Genomic DNA, 18347 nt, shown 5'->3' on the forward strand with positions numbered 1-18347 from the left:
TGAACCTGCTATGAATATCGATGTACATATTTCTTGGTACACATGTGTCTGCATTTCTGCTGGGAGTGGAGTTTCTGAGTCATAGAGTATGTGGATAGTCAACTTTAATAGATAATGCCAAGTTTTTGCTTCTTAAAACCTTTCTTATCTTGGACATCAGTAACTCTGAATATGGTTGAACTCGCTATTTTAATAGGAACTCTCCAGAAGTCTGAATCTCATTTTTTTGATTTCCAGATTTTCTTTACCAGTTGGGCTTTAGGTGGAAAGCATGACAAAAACCTCCTGAGATGTACGCTTAACTGGCATGTACTGTGGACATATAGTTAAAAACATATGAAAGAAAGAAAAAAAAAAGGAAAGGAAAGGAAAAAAAAAACCTTCAGATCTCCTGATGCAAGATTATTCATTTAAATGTAGAAAGAACAGCCAAGAGTGCCAAAAAAAGCAGTTGAGTTAAGCTGCGCGAAAACGGCGACCTAGATTATTAGTTCAGGAGGCTCTTTGGGACCAAGGTCCACACCGCCTGGAAAGAGGGGCTTCTCAGCGAGTTGGACTCCGAATTCGAGGCGGTCCGGAAACGGGGAGGTAGAAACGCACCAGGTGGGAGCCCACGGCGCGGATGAATCCGCGAGGGCCAAGTCCGGGGGCGGGGGCCCCGGGCGGAGGTGGGCGCATGCGGCTCGTTGCTAGGCAACGGGGCGTGTCGGTGCGTCCCCGAGAGCCGGTGCGAGCCCACCAGGCCGCTCAGCCCAGAAAGGCCGGTTGGACTCTTGGCCGGGTGTCGGCGACGGTGCCAACTTCCCCGCCGCCTGAATGGGAGCAGAGGCGTCCCGGGAGGCGGGTGAGAGGAGGACGCGGACTGGGGCGCGGGTACTTTCGTCTGGGAGGTGTGGGGAGGGGAGGCTGCGGTATTTGGGCGGAGCAGTTGTCTCCTGCGTTCGGCCTCTAACCGCCGGGAAAATCAGGACGGAGAATGGGGCTGAGGTTGGAAAAGGAATTGGGGCTGGGAGCACGGAGTGAGGAGGAGCCGGGAGGAGTGAAAACCCGGTGGGAGGAAATAATAGGTATGTTGTGATGACCAGGCTATGGGGAAAAGAATAAGGGTTAGGAAAGCGAAAGAGGGGGAGGAGTCAGAGGGGCAGTGGGGAAGGTGAAAGGTCACAGTGGAGGAAATTTAATTCCAACCCCTTGACCTTTTCTACTGTCCCTTGACAGGGGCTGGTGGTTTTGGGCAAACCTTAAACACGGTTAAGTGACCTCCCCCACTGAGGTCAGTGTGTCTAATTTTGGAATAGGGAGCTGTTTTCCTGAGTGTGGACCTAAAACTCTTTGGTGGACAGTGGGACACTGTAGGCTTAATTCAGGGGTTACTTGGTATTAAAGCCACAGCTCCACTGAGAATCTGTTGCAGCTACCACTGCAGGAATCTAAAGGGTTTCATTAGTTCTTTTTATTTTTAATATGCAAATGTAGAAACTTAACAAATTATTTTTTTCCCACTTACAACTTCTTAGAGGTATAATTTATTTTCAATAAAATGTACAGAATGTATGGTTGGTATAATGTACAGGTGTACAAGTTGAGTTTTGACAGATGTACACACTTTTGAAACAACTACTGCAATCAAATTAACAGGCCCTTTTCATTCCTCTGCCCCCTTTGTTATCCACCCCTGTTCTCACTCTCTCCTACTGCCCCCAACCAACTACTGATCTGCTGTGTAACACCATAGGATCGGTTGCATTTTCTGTTAAGTTTGTATAAATGAAAGTATACAATATATGCTCTTTTGTGCCTGGCTTCCTTTACTGAGAATAATGATTTGCTGGGATCTTTGCCTTGATTACTGTAGTAAACAGTAAATTTTGAAATTGTGTAGTGTAAGTAAGTCTTTTTTCTTTTTAAAAATCTCTTTAGTTATTTTAAGTCATCCGAATTTTGTATACATTTTAGAATCAGCTTGTAATTTCTGTTAAAAAAAAAAGCCTGTTATAATTTTGTTTGGGAATGTGTGGAATCTGTAGATCTATTTGGGGAGAATTACCATTTTAACAATATTGAGTCTTCCAGTTTTCAAACATGGTTCCTAAATTTACGTAGGTCTTTAATTTCTCTTAGCATTTTTTGGTAATTTTCAATGTAGAGATTTTGGACATCTTTTGTTAGATTAATTCCTAAGTACTTATGTTTTGGGGGATATTATTTTCCAATTGTTTGATGCTAGTATATAAAAATACAATTGATTTTGTACATTAACCTTGTATTGTACAACTTAAATAATTCATTCATTAGCGTTAGTAATTGTTTTGTGAGTTCCTTGGGATTTTTAACCTAAAAGTCATGTCATCTGATAATAGGGGCAGTTTTACTTCTTCCTTTTTGGTCTTTATTCCTTTTATTTCTTTTCCCTGTCATATTGCAATGGCTAGGACCTCCAGTACAATGTTGAATAGATGTGGTTAGAGTCGAGGCATTTTTGTCTAGTTTCAGTTTTAGGGGGAAAGCAAAAATAAAACATTAACTGCATTTTTTAAAAAAAAATGCCCTTAGACTGAGGTTGTTCTCTGTGACTCATAGTTTTGCCAGTTATTTATTTATTTTTTATCATGAATGGGTGTTGGATTTTGTCATGTGATTTTCCACTATTGAAATGATCTTATTTTTTTCTTCTATGTCCTGTTAATATTGTGAATTATATTGATATTTAAATATTAAATCAATTTTTCAATCTTGGAATATACTCTATATGATCAGGATGTATTTTTCTTTTTAAAAAATATTTTTGCATTTGATATGCTAATATTTTATTAAAGATTTCTGCATCTATGTTTATGAGGAATATTACTATGTAATTTTACTTTTTGAAAAGGATGTCTTTGTCAGGTTTGGTATTAGGGTAATGCAAATCTCAGAAAATGAATTCCTTCCTCTTTTTCTGAGAATATATTCTTAAGGTAGTATTATTTCTTTCTTGAGTGTTTAAGAGAATTATCTGGACCTCGAAGTTTCTTTGGGGTAAGATTTTTGGTAATTAATACATTTATTTAATATAGTATTTAGATTTTCTGTTTCTTATTTTAATTTTGGTAAGTTGCAGTTTTCAGAGATATACGCATTTCATCTAAATTACTGGATTTGTTGACATAAAGTTATTTGTCATATTCTCTTATTATCCTTTACTATCTTTAGGATCTGTCGTGAAAACCCTTTTATCATTCCTGATATTAGTGACTTTTGTTCTCTTTTATTTTTGAACAGTCTAGCTAGGGGTTTTAATAATTTTGTTAATGTTTTTTAAAGAACCATCTCTTGGCTTTGTTAATTGTCTCAACTGTATTTTTGTTTTCCTTTCGAGTGATATATGTCTTTATTCCTTCTATTTACTTTGGGTATATTTCACTCTTTTTCTAGATTCTTATTGTAGAAATTTAGGTTATTGACTTAAGGCCTTTTTTTCTTTTTGATTTAAGCATTTAAACTCTAATTTTCCTTCTAATCACAGCTTTAGCTGTACTCCACACATTCTCACATATTGTATTTTCATTATTTTTTAGTCCAAAGTATTTCCTAAGATTTAATAATATTTTAGAGTTCCATTTTATTATCCATTGACTTTTTATTACAACTTTTTCTATTTTAAAAATTGTTTCTCTAGGAATTACAGTATATGTCCTTAACATTTCATAGTCTGGAGTTAATAATGAATTAGTTTACAAAAAATGTGGTAATCTTAACAACTGTAGTTTCCTTACCTGTCCCCACTCCAGTCTTGTTAGGTGCTGTCATATGCATTACATCTGTGCATACAAATACCCAACAAGACAATGGTGTAAGTTTTCATACAATTAAAAAATGAAAATATGCTTTTTTTAAACTTACCCAGATGTTTTCGATTTCTGATCTTCTTAATTCATTCCTGAAGATTTGGGTTTTCCACTGGTATAATTTCCCTTCAGCCTGAAGAACTTTCTTTAGCATTTCTTGTAGTTTTAATCTGCTGGTGAGTAATTCTCTTAGTTTTTCTGCATCTGAGTATGCCTTCATTTTGCCTTCATTTTTTTTTTTTTTAAAGACTATGCTTGCTAGGTATCTAATTCTGGGTTGACAGTTTTTTTGTCTTTTCACATGTTACAAATCTTGTTTCACTGTCCTTTGGTTGCAGTGGTGTTTGCTAGGAAGTCCATGGTCATTTGAATTATTGCCATATAATTAATGCATTGTTTTTCTGTTTCCTTCAGTATTTTATCTTTGTCTTTGGTTTATAGCAACTTACATGTGATTTTCTTTGACTTTATCCAGCTTGGAATGTACCAAGCTTACTATTATCCCATTTCTTAGCAAAATTATTAAAATGTTTGTATATTTCCTTTTAGACTTTTTTGTAAATTGTAAGTATGTGAACAGAGCTTGTTTCTACCACTAATATTTCAAAAGAAAACACTGTTTTCAGAATATTTTTATTTACCTTGCAATACTGAAGATTTTACTAGATGAGATAGACTGTCCTTGGGCTTACATGTTTCTTTTGGAACTGTGGTGCTGTGTATTGGAAGTTGATGTTGGTAGGAAATTTAGGAAATGAATTGAGATGATATTTGGCCATAGGCCCAAGAGAACCTAAACCTTGTCCTTAATGGGTGACTCTTCCCACTGAATTGACAGTGACTATACATAGGAGGAGGTCAAAGACAAATAATTCATATAACCAGCTGGGGCTTTGGCTCCATTCCCAACGTAATACTCTAATGGGCTAGGCCTAACATATGAGTCCTTCCCCTGTGTCAGGTGTTTCTGTAGCTTGGAACCAGGTCATCTGGTGGTCTGCTTTATTTATTTCCACTTGGGTTACAGCCTAGAGCACAGTTTTGGATCTTCTGTTCTAACAGACGGAACAGCCACACCTGCAAGAACCAGTAAGCAACCTGTTTCAGAGTCAGGAGAATTCACATGGGTAGCCCTCCCTGGACCTTTAGCCCTTTTGGGCCGAGAGCTTCCTCTTTGTTTGACCAGACCTTGTGGAAGAGAGAAGACTGGCTCTTGGTCTTTCTTTCTCACTGCTCAGACATTGAACCTTCTGGTAGAGGAGGAAGGAAAAGGCACAGAGTTCCAATAATTGAAAGGAAGAGGAGAGTGGAATTATTGCTCAGGTTGCAAAGATTTCAAGCACATCCTGTCCCATTTTAAAGTATAGGGTAAACAATCAACCTAGATTGTGAGCAGCAGGTGTGACACTGTATGTAGATTAATACTTCCTCCTTTCAGGACAGCTATATTATTTTTCCTTGAGTACCTCCAGACCAGAACTGGTCTCTTTCTTTTAATAAGTTGCTACCAAAAAAAGAGAACATATTATTTTGCTATGAGACTGGATGCTTAAAAATCACTTTGTAGTGTTAAGAGGTGGGTGGGGGTAATAAAGGCACCAGCTTTGATGGACTTGAAGGACTGGCTCATTTAGCATTGAGCTACCACCTACCTTGAAAACACAATAGACGTTCTATTTCCTATTGCTTCATTTTTACATATAAAGAACAACTTTCCTATGAAGAGCTTGAGGGAATATACTGAAAAGTGTTAAACAATGAACTTGTTAAGCTTCAGTAGCAAACCAAAAGCCTGGGACAAGCTGGGAAGGAATACAAAGCAGGAACTAAGAAACAAAAGGGAAGTGCAATTGAGAGAGTCAAGTCAGATTCCCATCAGGTATTAATGTGTTTCTGGTCTGTGCTCTGTTCCAGTTACTACCTTTCAGTCTTTTGTAGGAAGAAATGCAGATGGTGTCAGTGTGAGCATACTACCACCTGTGCAAACAATTAACAGCCAAAACACTATGGGGGGGGATTATACAGCAATTTTTAAATAAGAGAACTTCCTTATGGGCTTTATAAGTCATTTCTAATGTTCATATACTATGGCTGGGAAAAGGGGCAACAGATTATTATTTTCACTTTGTAATATGAAATCTTGTTACAGATAGAACTGAGTTGTTCAAGGTCTATTCAGTAGTGGAACTGGGTAGAGAAAGAAAGCCTATTGATCCCCAGATGTCATATAGCAGGGTCTTGGATTTGAGAACCAGCAGGGGATATTCTAGAGATTAAAAGCAGTATGACCATATTTAGAGGCTAAATAGGATGTTTTCTTCATATTGCCCATACTACATGATAAATGAAGAAATCTAATTGTAAAAATAACTTTTATCAGTTGATACAAAGAAATTCAACCAAGAAATATGGACAGGTGATAAGCAAGAAATGCAAAGTAACATAAGAAAAGTATTTCTTTCCACATTTAAGTCTTAAATCCATTTTATTTTAGTGTGTGGCATAAACTGAGGTAATTCCCCTCATTCCCCACCCCTGCTCCCATAGTCAACCCATTGCCTCAGCACAATTTATTGAATAATTCTTTTATCACCAATTTAATGCTGTTTTTCTAATATAACCCATGTTACTCTTAATTCTTTTGCTCAGTCTCCAGTTGACTCCACAGTATTTTTAGTTCTTTTATCTGTATGAGTTTTAATTATCTTGTTGGACAAGTGCTCCCTCATTTCTCTTTTTCAAAATTTTGGCTAATCTACCCTGTTTATTATTTCAAATGAATTCAGAATTTCTTTTCAAATTTTAAAATATCATTTTTAGATTTTGATTATGATGGCAATAAACCAGTACAGAATTTTGGGAAGATATGATAAAATTAAAACATTTGGTCTTCTCGCTAAGGAACATTAACTGTCTATTCAGTCAAGTCTTTCTTTTAAATCCTTCAGTAAAATTAAAGATTTTTATTCAGACACCTCTGTTATAATTCTAAATAGTTCTTTAGTGCTTAGATTTTCTAGATAGATAATCATATTTGCAAATAATGATGATATTCCAGAGGTGTTTCTACTTTATTATTGTATTTTATCTTCAATGAACCTTGGCCTTGGGTTTTCTAAGAAATAAATAAATTAGTTTTTCTAATTCATTATTTTCTGCTTTTATTTTCATCATTTTACCCTTATTTCTTGACACTCTCCTCCTCTTGGCTTCTGTGGAACTGACTTCTCATGTTCCCACCTCTGTGACTACTCTTGCCCCTCCCACCTCCCACCTGTGAGAGTGCCAAAGAGTCTGTCTTTAGTCCTTCTCTGCTTATATTTCCTGTTAGCCTGGCTTTTGGTAATGATCTCAGAGCTCTCAAGGTCTCACAGTTCACTGATAATCATAGAGAGCTGGCCGTGTTGAACAGCATACCCTTTTTTTAAAAATTGTGATAATACACATAAAATTTACCATCTTAACCATTTTTAAGAGTAGAGTTCAAAGAATAGCAAAAGCTCTATTATGCACTTTGTTATGACCAAGACTTCATCAAAGTGACTCAAAGCTATTTTATGAAGAAGCTTCAATTGCTCGCATTTATTCCTAATCATTGGCCAGATCCTATCAGTTTTACCTTCTGCGGTGTTTTCACTCTCCTCTGTTACAAAACCCAGGCCTTAGGCTCAAGTTATGGAAGCTCTTCTTTGCTCTCATTCCCTTTATTTTTTTATCCCACTTAATATTTGTATCTCCCAAGCACCAGATCCTATCAAGCCACTTTTCTGTGAAAAGTTTTTGAATGGTTTCCAGTAGCCCACAGAAAAAGTACAAACACTTGGCATTCAAGGCCTTATGATCTCGCTGCAGCCTACCTTGTGACTGATCATCCCTCTCCCTTCATACACTCTGCTCTGTCTCTGGTGACATATCGAGGCAAGTAAGCTGCTAAGGGATGGGGACACCTGGGACCAACTGAAGAAGAAAGGAAATTGCAGTCCTGCCACAAGAGTAGGGATTTGGCCCTTGCATTACCAGAGCCTTTTTTTTTCCCCCAGAGAAACTGCAAATCTGGATTTTTATGTGAAAAAAATCTCTCAATTTAAAATTGCTGGCTATGAATTAATATTTTTGGAAAACGGTGAGGAATTGAAAAACATGTTTGTAGGTAGGATTCAGGCCACAGCTGACCTCTTCTTTATTCTCGTTAGAGTTACTTCAGATTTTCTACGCCTGTGTGTAGTGGTTGCCTGGAAGTGAGGTGCTACAGTCTAAACAAATGTTAAAATAAATCCAATAGGGGTTTCGGAAACTCCCACTATAAAAAAGTTACTGATTTAAAGATTTGTCATTGTTTCTGTGGGAAGGCCAATAGTTGGATTTAAAATGATACAAACGAATACTACCCAACTCGTGCCTCAGGAAGTGTACCATGAGAAGCTTTTTAAAACTGAAATTGTATTTATCAATAAAAATATTGTTACATATATATTAATGTATTGTTATTTTCACAGGACAAATTAGTCAAGATGTCCACAATTTCAAAGCGTTTTGGACTGAAATACAAGGAAGAATCGTACATCTTTAAAGAGCTTGAGAAGGTTCGCAAGGAGACTAAAAAGGATTTTCATCAATTCAAGCAGAAGTTGGCTTCCAAACCGGCTGTGGGTGAAGTCATCTCAGGCCTCCAGGCCTGGCAGGGGGAGAAGGGGAGCGTTTCCCACGCCGGCCCTCTCAAGCCACCAGGCCCCCCTCGGGCCAAGGGCCCCGCGCCCCGCGCTGCGGCCCTCGTGCAGCAGGCGCCCCGCGGCGCGGCGCTCCCCCCAGGCCCGAGCCAGGCGGCCGCTCCCGGAAAGACCCGGCCGTTCCGCCCCCAGGACTTCTACTTGCGGAGCTCGGCGTTCCGGCGGCACCCGCCCCAGGAGAAGCCGCCGGTCATCGCTTCCATGGCCGGCACGTCCAGACCCGTGGTCCTGGTGCCGCCGCCTGCGCCCAGTGGGAAGGCCCGGGTGCGCCAGGGCCCGAGGAGCCCCCGACCCGCGGGCTCCAAGCCGGTCCTCCTCCCGGCCCGGGAGCCGGCTCCGCTCGCGGAGGCCCGCAGAGCCAGGGAGAGGAAGGGCAGCCCCCTCTCCAGCGACGACGGCGACGCGGAGGCGGCCGGCCTGCAGAGGAGAGTGAGGATTCGCACCCGCTCCTTACGCGAGGGCCTGGGCGTCGAGCCGCGGGGGGCCTCGGGGCCGGTTTCCAAAATCGACCGCGAGAGCAACGCGCCGAGCGACGCGCGGGAGGCCGCCCCGCAGGCCCCGCAGCCCGTGCGCGCGGCCCCGACGTCCATGGAGGAGATCATCGCCTCGCTGCAGTCCGAGGCCCAGCTGGCCTCCGACCAGACCATCAAAGAGCTCATCCAGAGCGTCCTCGGCCAGAATTACGACATTAAGATGGAAGTAGGTGAACCAGGAGAGTGGTGTTTCCCTGGGTAAATGCAGCTTTAGAATAGGTACATAAAATCTTTCAGTGAGTACGGTGTGTTACAAGCCAGACCAGCTAGACAAAATGATGCGGTGTTGATCAAGTTCTTTGAGTTTTGAGTTTTCCATCAAGGGAGGGTATCATCTTTTCAAAGTGAAAGAAATTGAAAGCTGGTCCCAAGAACTTGAGTAGTACATCACTGATAACCTTCCAAAGTCTTCCCGATTATTTAGTATGGACATAACCGATGTTTCATATTAAAAAACTGTCTTTTTCTGTACCATTGAGCATTATTAACTGTGAATCTATGTCCTATGATCAATGTACTACTATTAAGAAGTTGAATTCATAAGAGTTGTGTAATATTTTTAGTGAAAACCATTCTCTTAAAATATCTTTTAAAAATTTACGTTCTAGGCCTTCCCAGTTATAGAGATCATAAGTGTTTCTTGTGAGCCAAGCACTATGGGACATGCTTTGTGTGCATTTTTGTCCCAAGAACAACCCTATCAGGTGGATACAGTAAGAGCCCCATTTTACATAGGAGCCTTCCAAGCTTTAGTGAGGTTGAAAGGATTGGCTCACTGTCCTACAGCTAAGGCATGGCAGAGCTGGGATTCCACTCCAGCCAGTCACACCCCAGTGAGTGGACTGGAACCATGCCAGGACCATCTATTTGTTGATTGTGATGTGTCCCCAGCAGGGAGAAGCTAGATGGGGTTGAGGTTTAAGATATTTTCTTCATTATGTAGCCCTTGCTCTGACACGGACATTTAAAATAAAAATAATAACAGGGGAATCTGAGTCCCACACAGAAAGAGAGGGAGGGAAGGAGGGAGGTAGAAAGTGAGAGAGAGATTTTTGAGAATGGCAATGAGAATGACAGTAAGAGGGAAGAAGATTCTATTACTGTTCTTGGCTGCAGTGCCAAACCTCTTGTTAGTACACAGAATACTGCTGCCACATTATGTCTTTAAAATAGTTTCAGCCCCAGAATATACTCTTGGCTGTGATTTAAGTAACGTGATCCTAAAGCCCATTAGGAAAACAAAAACATGTAAGGACAAGAGTCCCCAGTGTCGTCTTTGACCTAATGTTTGTTGGCAGAATAGGACAAATGTTTTCAATTAAGACCCACACCTCCCCACGGTTACTGAACAAGATGAGTGTGCCTGCTCAGGCCATCTCAAAATGGGTATTTCTAATTAGGTTTTCTGTGGGTCTGATAGAAAAAGGAATCAGGGGTGCACTTGGAGAGCCTGGACAGAGAGAACAAAGGCCTCAGTGCCTGCCCTGTGAGAAGGAGTTCTGTGACATAGTGAAGGGACTTGACACGAATAAACTGTTAGAAACTGGCTCAGAGGTCCTGTACAGTTGGGGAAGGTCACACTTTTAGAGCAAGGGCCCATAAGAGCAAGCACATTTTGAAGGGTTCAAACAGAATAGAATATAAGAAAGGGGAGTATCAAATGAAGAATGAACACTAGGACAGTGAATTCTGTTCTTCCTGGTATTCCGTTTCCGTTGTGTATCCTGTTTTGGTGCTTTAGTTACCCGAGTTGTTTTGTGCAGGAGAGTGGCCTGGAGGATTAGGGCCAGGAGTCGGGGCCACTAGCCCCTTGTTCCAATACTTGGCCAGTATCAAATGCCTTGCCTCCCATTATATTGACTTTTAATGTAGCTAGATTTCGTTCTTGCTTTTTAAATTCCACTCCCCCCACCTCAGCAATGCCAGAAGATGGAGTTCTGCATTATTTTGAAAGAAGGTGGTCTCAGAAGTTTTATTAGGGTGAGAAGGGAACATGGGGAATTTGTCGAAATGGCTGTGGCTGGATATGTGAGAGAGCAGTGAAAATGCAAGTGTAAAAGTGGTGTCGAAATTCTGATTTTAAAAATTCTTAAAATTAGAGTAATAAGGGCATTTGTTGTAAGCATTTGAAGTTTATATGAACAACGGTCTCTCCATGATAAGCAAGGAATATGATTCTTCACTTCAGACATCTTGACTTGTGCCAGCCCCTGGACGGAAAGCCAGAGGATAAGACTTTCTTGGCAGGGTGTGCTGTCTCTGTTTAGAGCTTGGGCAAGGCCCTTCCAGACCTAGCATTCAGGGTACCACAAACAATTACACAGACCAAAAGGTGCACAGGATACCTGAAGATTAAACTTAGCTGTCAAATATAGGTCAAACATCTAAACCAGGGTTTCTCAACCTCAGCACTTAACTTTTTGGTTTGGATAATTCTTCGCTGTGGGTGGCGGTCCTTTGAATTGTAGGATGTTTAGAATTATCCTTGGCCTTTACTCATTAGATGCCAAAAGTATGATACTCTTCCCCCCCCCCCCCGCCACCCCAGGTTGTAACAATCGCCAAATGAGACCCTGGGGAGAAGGGCACAATCGCTCCCCTCTCAACCTCCTACCTAGCTGAGAACTGCTGGCCTAAACAGTATGCATACACCATGGCAGGAGAGACAGAAGTGTTATAGGTCCTATGTTTGTTTTGCCGAGGAATTCAATACTATCACTCACAAAATACATTCTAATTACATGAGACTGGCGTTCAGAGACACTCTCCAGATGTTGATTGAGGATAAAGGAGTCAGCCTCTCCTTGCTTCTGTCATGTGTAGTTGTTTTTGGCCTCATAACTCAAAAGAAAAATAGCTTACCATGACCTAATTAAGGGGGAGTTCATGTTCCAAGGTCTCTTATAAACAAATGTACAGCTCACAAGCAAACGCCTTATCATAAAACTTACGCCCACTTTCACTTCAGGGAAGGTGAAATAGATGTACTTTTCTTATTTCTCCTGCTAAGTACAACTAAGTACAAACCCTGGACGACGTATGTAAGACAAACATGAGAAGACACCAAAAGGTGGAGAGAAGGCAGACTGGCCAAGGATTTGGGGATTCAAGGAATCATGTAGTGATGAGTTCTCAAGTTTTCTTTTTGCCTCATATCTGCCAGACTTGGAGCTAAAGAAGCTGGCAACCTAAGACTGCCAGTGAGTGTGGACAGAAAAAGCCCCAACAAAAAACCTGCTCTCTTCAGCTAAAGAATCAAGAAGCCTAGCAGGACAAACTTCTAGACAATAACTGTGCTACTCTCAAGAACACTGCAGAAAAACCTATGGCCTTATCCCCAGTGCCACCAGCCAGGGCTGAGCGGGGAGCCTAAACTTCCAGTCTCAGCAGGCTGTAACAAGGTACTCCAACTCCCTCGCTAATGATGTGGTGTCAGTGGAGAGTCAAGACTTTCAACACCGCCCAGCAGTAAAGAGGCTCCCCTCACCCCTTTCTCTGTGGGATCCCTGGATGCTATTTGGGGAACAGAAATCAGACACTCATATCCCTCCCAACCAGTGTCAGTAGAGACCTAGGGGGAGCCAGAACTCTTACTCTCAACCATCAGTAACAAGGAGCCCTTACCCCTGGTATCAACAGAGGCAGGCTGGGAACTTGGACTGCTACCCATACCTGGCAGTAATGAGGCAGCCTCTGCTCTCCTCCTCCTGCCCCTACTAGAGCAGTTTCAGAGGAAGCCAGCTAAAACAGAAAGTTTAAGTAGGATGCAGACTCTCATAATATGTCCAGGTTTTTATAGAACATCACTTGCCATACCAAGAACCAGGAACATTTAGATCTGAAAGAAACAAAGACATTTGATACCAACATGACAGAGATGTTAGAATTATCTGACAAAGATTTTTAAGTGGCCTTCAAAAAAAAAAACAACACTCTAATGAGCACACTTGAAACAATGAGAAAAAAAAATAGAAAGCCTTAGCAGAGAAATAGAAAGTCTTAGTAAAGAAACACAACCTAAAAAGAGGAACCAAACAAAAATTTTAGAACTGAAAAATGCAGTAACTGAAATAAAAGTTCGATGGATGGCTCACAAACTGAATGGAGAGGAGATAGTGGAAAGAGCCAGTGAACCTGAAGATACAAAAATGCAATTTACTCAGTCTGAGCAACAGAGACAATAGACTGAGGAAAAAAAATAGAGCCTGAGGGACTTGTGGGACTATAACTGGAGATCTAACCTTCATGTCATCAAAGTCCTGGAAGCAGAGAGAATCCCAAACCAAGGAAATCCAAACCAAAGCACGTAATATAATAGTCAAAGTTTTCAAAACTAAAGGAAAAGAAAAAATCTTGAAAGCAATGAGAAAGAAACAATGTGTTATATATAGGGGAAAACAACCTGCAATGACAGTGAATTTCTCATCAGAAACCATAGAGACAAGAAGGAATGAACACAGTATTTTTCAACTGCTAAAAGGAAAGAATTATACCAAGAACTCTATATCCAATGAAATTATCCTTCAAGAATGAAGGAAAAATCAAGACATTCTAAGATGAAGGAAAGCTAAGAGAATTTGTCACTCACAGTCTTATCCTAAAAAGATGGCTAAAGAAAATTCTCTGAACAAAAATGAATGATTAGAAAAAAGGACTTGGAACAAACACCAGGGAAGGAAGAAAGAACATAGTAAACAAAAACTATGGCTGAATATAGTAGACATTCTTTATCCTCCTGAGCTTTTCATTGTATTTGATGGCTGATGCTAAAATTATAACATTGTCTGATGTGATTCTAAATGTGCATAGAAGAAATATTTAAAACAATTATAAGCAAAGGAAGGTAAACAGATAGAAAGGGAGATAAGGTTTCTATGCTTTATTCTAACTGGAAAATAACAATACCAATAGACTATGATTAAGTTATGTGTATATATAATGTAATATCTGGAGCAATGACTAAAAAAGCTATACAAGGAAAAGTCACTCAAAAACACTATAGATAGATCAAAATAGAATTTTAAAAATGTTAAGTAACCCACAAGAGGGTAGGTAAAAGTAAACAGAGAAGCAAAAATCAGAGAAAAAAAGGAATACAAAAAATAAAGTGATAGTTTCAAACTCTAACTTATCAATAACTACATTAAATGTAAATGGTCTAAATATACAGATTGAAAGAGAGATTGGCAAGTGGATTCAATACATAACCCAACTATATATTGTTTACAAGAAACTTTCGGTATAGTGATTTAGGCAGGTTGAAAGTAAAGCATGAAAAAATATATCTGGCACACATTATTTGAAAGAAGTGACTATATTAATTTCAGATAAAGTAGACTTCAGAACAAAGAAAATTACCAGAAACACAGTGGGCAGTATAATATGATAAAAGGATCAATCCACCAAGAAGACAAAGCAGTCCTAAATGTGAATGAACCAAATAACAGAGCTGAAAAATATATGAAGTAAAAGCTGAAAAGAGAAATAGACAAATCTAAAATTATAGTTGAAGATGTCAACACCGTTCTTTCAACAATTGATAGAAGACTAGACAAATTCCCCAAGGATTTGGAAGAATTCAACAACACCATCAACCATCAGGATCTAATCAGCATTTATAGAGCACTGCACCCAACAACAGCAGAATGCACATTCTTGTCAGCTCTCCTTAGGACGTGTACTAAGACATATCAGGGCCGTGAAAATGAACTTCAGTAAATTTAAAAGAATTGATGTACAGAGTGTGTTCTCTGACTATAATGCAATCTAGAAACTAGTAACAGAACAATAATAGGAACATCTACAAACACTTGAAAACTAAACAAAATAGTTCTAAGTAATCCATGAGTCAATAGGGGAAATTGCAGGAAAATAAATATTGAACTAAATTAAAATAAAAATACAAACTATCAAAATTTATGGGATATAGGTAAATCAGTGCATTTATCCTAGATAAATGAAAACTTACATTCAAACAAAAAATCCGAGATGAGTAGCAGCATTTATTACTTAATACCAAAAACTAGAAAATAGCCCAGATGTCCTTCAAAGCATAAGTGGATATATTACTCAGCAATAAAAAGAGACGAAGTACTGATACCTGCAACAACTTGGCTGAATCTTCAGAAAATGATGCTGAGGCAAAAAAAAAAAAATCCAATCTCTTAATGTTACATACTGTATAATTCCATTTTACAACATTCTTAAAATGGCTAAATTAATTATAGGAATGGAGAACAGATCTGTGGCTGCCGGGGGTTGAGGACGGGCTTGGAGTAGGGGAGGATGAGAGAAAAGCATGTGTAGCTTTAGCAAGGCAACCTTTGGGAATGGGAAATCTTTGTAGTGATGGAAATGTTTTGTATCTTGACTATGTCAGGTCAGTATCCTGGTTGTGATTTTATATTATAGTTTTACGTGATACTACCATAGGGGAAAGCTGATAAAGGGTACATGGGATAGCTCTGAGTTATTTGTTACAAGTGAATATGAATCGACAATTATCTCAAAATTGAAACTTTAATTTAAAATGTTATCAGATTCTTTATAAAAGTTTATGCTTCTTTTTACACACTGGAGGAGGAAACATAAGGAAACAATAATAAATTCCCTTCATGCCCTCTTTAACTCCCCAGTAGCAATCAATATTTGTTGTTTATCCTTCTACACTTACCATAATTTTTTAGTACAAATGTGTACACATACATACAACACACTTAGGTTTTTTTTGTAATAAAAATAAGAACATATGGTAAGCATTATTTTGCAACTTACTTTTTGACATGTCAGTGGAAATATATCAATATGTATAGTTTCTAATTTATTCTTTTAGATAGCTGCGTGTTTTTCCATAGTATGTAAACATTTCCTTGGCTCTTTACTTTTCAGATTTCATCTTTCCCTATTCTAGGAACAAATTTTTGCTCATTGGAGGTATATATCAGGGAGCATACCAGGATCTGCGCAAAGAAAAACAATCTGTTGTTTGAATGACACCAGTACAATTGGGAGGGACTAGTTTGGGCAAATCTTTTCTCTTCAAAGTGACAGGTTTATTACACTTTTTCTCTTACACATTCCCTTTGTGCGGTACTTTATTCTCATAGACGTAACAACTTAAACTACTGCAAGTGATATAATGATTAAGAAGTTTCTTGATTTAGTTTTTTTTCTGTAAAGTTTTAACGTCTGTCAGATAACATTTGGATGCCTTCAGTGAATACAAAATGCTTATGTATTTAATTTTCATTCATTTTTAAAAGGTGAAAAATAAGGTATTTACATTAGTTCTTGAGGGAAAATTCCTATTCCTTTAGCTGGTTTGGTTTTAATAATAATTTTGAACCAAGCTAGAAACTGCTCCTTTAAAATAAACTTACTCTTTGTTGGGTACAAGTGCAGTTTATTTTCCATGGAGTTTTTTTTCAAGAGTGACGTACAGAGTTACTTGAAAAATGGAATGCTAATTTATTGCAGAATTCAGATGTACTTTTTCCCCGCTGATTCTTAGTACACATACTGCCCAGCAATGATTTTTTTCCTTTGCTTGTTTGTATAATAAAATCTCTTAATTTAGACTATAAAAGACAAAAGCATTTGAACTTTGAAAGTGATCTGTATACTACAGTTTGAGTACATGTGAGGTAAAGTGAGGAATTTTTAAATGTTAGCAAAATAATTGCTTTTTCTGGCTACTTCGGATACAATTATTTGGATATTTAGGATAAAAATATTTCCCCTCCGTGGATTGTTACTTCAATACATAACTCAGTTTTAACTTTGATTTCCTAATGAACATCTTTTTTTAATGCTTTTAAATTTGAAGGACTAGTCCAAAGGCTTAGATCTCTGATATCAATGGGAGTTGAGGTGGGCATAGCCGATGAACTGCATGTTTAAAATCCAGCACAACTTGCCATCTTAAAATTATAGAATTTTGGTCCGTTTTAAGAGTAATTTTTGTGATGTCTTCACATCATGATTTTTATCTCGTGTAAAATGAGAGGAAAGAGTTTATGCAATTTAAAGCAGTTTTTAAAAATGCAAAAATTGATATAAGGTTTTAGAATATGGCTACCTTGACAGCAAATTGAATTGATGGAGTGTCCTAGTTAGGTTGCACATTGACTTATTGTACATAGGAAGCTGTTTATTTTTTATCACTGAGGAACTATAGTATTTGGTTGTGATTTAAGTCAGTCATTCTGTAGCTGTAAACAGCCTGAAGCTAGGCAGCTGTATGCTTTACAATGCTTGTTTTAAAGCATAGTAGGTAAACTTCTGGGTTTTAAGGATAGATAGATAAACAGTTTTGATAGTAAAATCAAAATCCTGAGAACTAGCCAACCACAATCATGTTTAAGCATCTTCCATCCGAAATAGAAGCAATCTAATAGACGGTGTAGTGCATTACCCAGTTGTGCTGAATATGTGTGTCATTTTGGGGAGAACATTCTTTTACACGTACTTGATTTCCTTAGTCCACTGTAAAGGGCACTGAATCTTGGTCTCACTATAGTGGAAAAGGATAGCTTGACAAAATCAGCCATATTTATTATTTTTGTGAGTTTTTATAATCATAGTAGACAAAAGGTTAAATTCTTAGTCTATTGCATTGAAAAGGGAAATAATACATTCTAATTTAATAAATTCTCTTTTACATATTTTACTTTATTTTTATGTATTTATTATATGGAAAAGAACTTTCAGAGTCCTGTGATAAATTTTTCCATAGTATTTCCTTACCCTCATTTTTCATTAAAATAGTGTCTGGAGCTGGAAGGTAACCTAATTAACTTTGTATTATAGATGACAAAACTGTAACCCAATGAGAGAAAGTGACTTTTGCAAGGCTGTACAGCCAGTTAGCATAGTTGAGACCAGAGCCCACTTAGTTCGTTTGACTTTCAGACCAGAATCATTTTTATTCTTAGTACATCATGTTGATGGCACTTCCTTTCCCTCTTCCACCCCATCTTCCCTTCTTTTTTCCCTCACTGTCTTAAGACCTAGACCCCAGGTATCCAGAATTATTTCTTACTGTGATTTCTCCCCTCTCATATCTGTGATGACTCTGAATTAGTGAGAAGACCATCACACTGTCCCATCCCGGGATGGGATGGCCACCTATAGCGTATTGCTAGTGAATTCTGAGCCCAGTGCACTTAGGCTGGGGAAGGTCAGCAAGAAGCAAGGATTGGTGCTTACAGAGTCCTGTGGTGGTGGCAGAGATGTTAGGTGTGGGATGGGATTCAGGCTAA

General features: G+C 38.8%; 1 protein-coding gene across 5 annotated transcripts in view; it reads left to right on the forward strand.

The window, feature by feature from the left end:
- The first annotated feature begins 724 nt into the window (after positions 1-724).
- The window catches only part of TTC6 (tetratricopeptide repeat domain 6), a 163567-nt gene continuing 145944 nt past the window's right edge, over positions 725-18347 (forward strand). For 4 of the 5 annotated variants that reach the window (XM_072962964.1, XM_072962962.1, XM_072962961.1 and 1 more), the window contains exons 1-2: positions 761-844; positions 8324-9253. In XM_072962964.1, coding sequence (XP_072819065.1) covers positions 8339-9253 — 915 coding nt within the window. In that variant the 5' untranslated portion in view covers positions 761-844; positions 8324-8338. Of the gene's footprint in view, positions 845-8323; positions 9254-18347 lie in introns of all 5 variants that reach the window. The other variant, XM_072962965.1, reaches the window with a different exon arrangement.

This window comes from Vicugna pacos, chromosome 6, assembly GCF_048564905.1.
Source record: "Vicugna pacos chromosome 6, VicPac4, whole genome shotgun sequence".
In the NCBI taxonomy this organism is placed as follows: Eukaryota; Metazoa; Chordata; class Mammalia; order Artiodactyla; family Camelidae; genus Vicugna; species Vicugna pacos.